At 33.3% G+C, this 3,886-nt stretch overlaps 1 protein-coding gene across 1 annotated transcript; it reads left to right on the top strand.

The window, feature by feature from the left end:
- Positions 1 to 1,179: 1,179 nt before the first annotated feature.
- Positions 1,180 to 3,311, top strand: LOC110035626 (ferredoxin-dependent glutamate synthase, chloroplastic-like; the record flags this gene model as incomplete). Its single annotated transcript, XM_020739887.1, has 6 exons — positions 1,180 to 1,298; positions 2,024 to 2,036; positions 2,153 to 2,295; positions 2,399 to 2,492; positions 2,837 to 3,075; positions 3,173 to 3,311. Coding segments are annotated over exons 1-6 (747 nt in total), but the record flags the coding sequence as incomplete, so codon positions are not given.
- Between the last annotated feature and the right edge of the window lie 575 nt (positions 3,312 to 3,886).

Genomic DNA, 3,886 nt, shown 5'->3' with positions numbered 1-3,886 from the left:
TTGAATAAACTATTAGTAATAACAAAATAATATGCTAAAGCAAAATCTAAAATAGTTCTACCTTTTTCATCAGTCACTACAAAAACGTATCCACCATGAATATTTTCTGAAATCCTCTACCACTCTACCGACATGTTCATTTAAATCTGGACGATCTCTTCTTCTCATAAGAAAATAATCAATTTGTGTTTTATTAGATCCACTCTTATAAGCAATAAGATGTTCATCTCTTTTTTTTAATAAACTATTAGTAATAACAAAATAATATGCTAAAATAAAATCTAAAATAACTCTACCTTCTTTATCAGTCACTCCAAAATCGTAGCTACCATGATTTTTTTCTGAAATCTTCTATCACTCTACTGACATGTTCATTTAAATCTCCTCCCATAAAGATTTTTTTCTCGAGAGGCATCATTTGTATTAAGTTTTCTAAGTCATTTCAGAATTTATCTTTAGACCTTATATCCAAACTTGCGTAGCATAAACACTTTTAATATTAAAAATCTTAGTATCAATAATAATCTAAGGGCTATAATTTTATCTCCAACTATTAATTTTTACAACATTATCTTTCAAACTCTTATCTATAATTACATCTACACCATTTCTAGTGCTGACTCCTACCAGAATACCAAAGTTTAAAACCTAAGTTATTAATCTCCTTAGCTTTTTTTTTCAACCCATTTAGTTATTTGAATACATAAGATATTAATCTTTTTATGAATCATAATATCAACTAATTTCATTAATTTATCATTGGGAGTACTTATATTCAAAGATCATATCTTAATATTAATTTCATTAGTTTCATGGACTGATTTATTTTCTCGCATCTGTCCGTAATGTGAAAACCATTGCTTATTTGACACTACATACAGTCGCCGGTGTAGCAGTCGTTGCATACTTTTCACTGTATTCAGGCTATACAACGCGTCGCTTACAGGGAACACCCTAGCACTTACACGATGATAAAATGATTCATGTCATGAGTTGCTCGAATATTCCTTACAAAGAGAAAATTAGGTGCGTCATTTGTATTGAATAATTTGCTCAAATAGATCTGACCTAACAAAGAAGTAATTAATTATATTACTAAAAGTATAATATTCGCAACTAAGCTAAATAATTTTTTAAATTCCTAACTGTAGTTTATAGGTGTACATTATACGGTAATTAATGCATGTTTATCCTCATGCTTATGAGAAAAGTTTACTTATGTTAGGCGTGCGCAACGCTGCGTACAACAGGGATGTTACTCAGAGGGTATTGGGGGATTATATCCGCGTTATCTTTCTGTAACCTCCCTTTAACCTACTGTAACTTACAAATATATGAAAACAGAAGCGCGAAACCTACTAGATGGTACAGGTAGGTTACAGATAGGTTACAGGGAGGTTACAGGGGGTATAACGCGGATATAACCCTCCAATACTCTTTGAATAACTTCCCTGATTCTCCAAAGATGGTTGCGCTCTAACTATACTCTACTGCAAAAAATGAGAATAAAGTATAAACTATACCTGAACAAAAGAAACCCAAAGCAAACCCCGATAGACAATAGTACTGTGAACATATCCTCAACAAAATTGTGACAATAAAAACGAAAGTAGTCCTTGAAACTTGATTTTATTTCCCGTTAACATCACCATTCGTGAAATTTGAAGAATAACATATGAGGCCCACTGCATTATGCTCAAAACGCAACAAGGTGTCAAATTGAGCTACTTGTATTTTTATCTTGTGACTTTTTCCTTTTTTTTTTTTTTTTGTCTTTTTATTCAGCCGTGCTAAGCTGTACCTAGGACTTGTAGCATTTCTCAGACCGGGGTGGCATATATTGATATTAAGAAGAACGTGTTGCTTTAAAATTAGAAACGAATTGTCCATTTCTAGGTTCTTATATATAACAGTCCTAGATTGGGTTTTAATGGTTTTGTAAACCAGATGAATTGGTGAAGTCCATTCTGAACTTCACGCTACGGTTATTTTCTGCACTTTTTCTTGCTTTTATTGCTATTAGGTCCTGCTATAAGGTAAATAATTTTCATTAAACCTCTGCTGATTTAACTGCTGTATTGCGAAGTATAATTGTTTATGGTCGATATAATGAGAGATTTGTGCTGCTCTATCTGTGCCTTTTTCAACATAGATAGCGGAGGCAATTGAACGTGAAAAGGAGGTTACAAAGGAAGTGGAAATTCACAATGTTGATCGAGCTGTTTGTGGACGCATAGCTGGTGTGATTGCCAAAAAATATGGAGATACAGGCTTTGCAGGACAGCTAAATTTTGTGTATGTCTTTGCTATATTGTAACAAAATTTTTTAAAGGCCTTTAATGATCAGACAATTATCATAATAATCTGATCATGACAAATTGAGTTTTCCTGTCTGCAGTTTCAAAGGAAGTGCTGGACAGTCCTTTGCCTGCTTCCTAACTCCTGGAATGAATGTACGACTGGTGGGGGAGGCTAATGATTATGTTGGAAAGGTGCCATGTCAAACTTACTTTTTTTTATTATTGGAGCATTTACATATGTACCACGCAATTTTTATGTATTTATATATCTAACAGCTAAACTCTAACTATTGCATTTATACCACAGTATCCAAATCATTCATATCATATACAAAATATCACTATTTTAACTTCTAAAAGAAGTGAGATACACATTGTTATGCAATAGAGAAGGTGACTTGTATGTAAAAGTTTGTGTTAGATATGCAAATACAAAGAATTGAGTGGTATTTATGTAAATCTTTCTTTTTTATTTTATACCTCAAACTTTCTTGCTCTTATCAAATGTTAAAACTTAACAAGTTGTATATTTGCAGGGTATGGCTGGTGGAGAGCTTGTTATTACTCCTGTCGAGAACACTGGCTTCTCTCCAGAGGATGCTACCATTGTGGGAAACACCTGTCTGTATGGTGCAACAGGAGGTCAAGTGTTTGTTAGAGGAAAAGCAGGCGAACGTTTTGCTGTGAGAAACTCTCTTGCGGAAGCTGTTGTTGAAGGCACCGGAGATCATTGTTGCGAATACATGACTGGTGGCTGTGTTGTTGTTTTAGGAAAGTATGTATTTATTATTTTATTCTCTGTTTGTGGCCTTCTTTTTATTTATTTTGCTATTAAATTGTTTTTGTTTTTTTTTTTTTTTGAATTTCTGTAGAGTGGGCAGGAATGTAGCTGCTGGCATGACTGGTGGTCTTGCTTATATTCTTGATGAGGACGACACACTAATTCCGAAGGTATCTTTCAATCCTCTCTCTTTCACTTTTTCCAAAGTTATCCTCTCTCTCTGTGCTATTGTCTGTGCCTTAGAAGATTGAAGATTTTACATTCCAATTTCAACTCAAATGAACAGAGGACAATAAAGCAATTTCATTTGGAAATCAAGGACATCTTAATATTTTCAGAGAATATCTTTTATCATATAATTTCCTCTTGATTAGGTAATTTCATCTGTCTTGAATCATGAAATTTTTCTTCCAATTACAAATAGTTGCAGATGGGGGCATTGTTGCGAATATGGAGACCGGTTTACTGTTCAAATTGACAGTTTCTCATGTTTGACAGCAAATTTGATTTGATACTCGAAATTAATTGTAAAATTAATTGCTCTTAATTTCTTCCCTATATTTTCTACAGCTTTCCTGGTATGAATCCCGCCATCTATGATATGCTGGAGAAGAGAAAATGAAATAATTAATAGGTTTCATTAATTATTTGATTAATTCTTTAATGGGTCTAATAGCATGATTAAATTAATAAATAGACATATTACAGCTCCTGTTGGAATCTCATTCGGGCTTGGTTTTTTCATTTCTTATTATTCGGTGTGGATCTCGGGTAGAGAGAGGAATGAGAAGAGAGAGAAAGAAAG

The sequence above is a fragment of the Phalaenopsis equestris genome, unplaced genomic scaffold, assembly GCF_001263595.1.
Source record: "Phalaenopsis equestris unplaced genomic scaffold, ASM126359v1 Scaffold198598, whole genome shotgun sequence".
Taxonomy (NCBI): domain Eukaryota; kingdom Viridiplantae; phylum Streptophyta; class Magnoliopsida; order Asparagales; family Orchidaceae; genus Phalaenopsis; species Phalaenopsis equestris.
The sequence above is the reverse complement of the archived record's forward strand: the minus strand, read 5'-3'. Positions and strand labels throughout refer to the sequence as shown.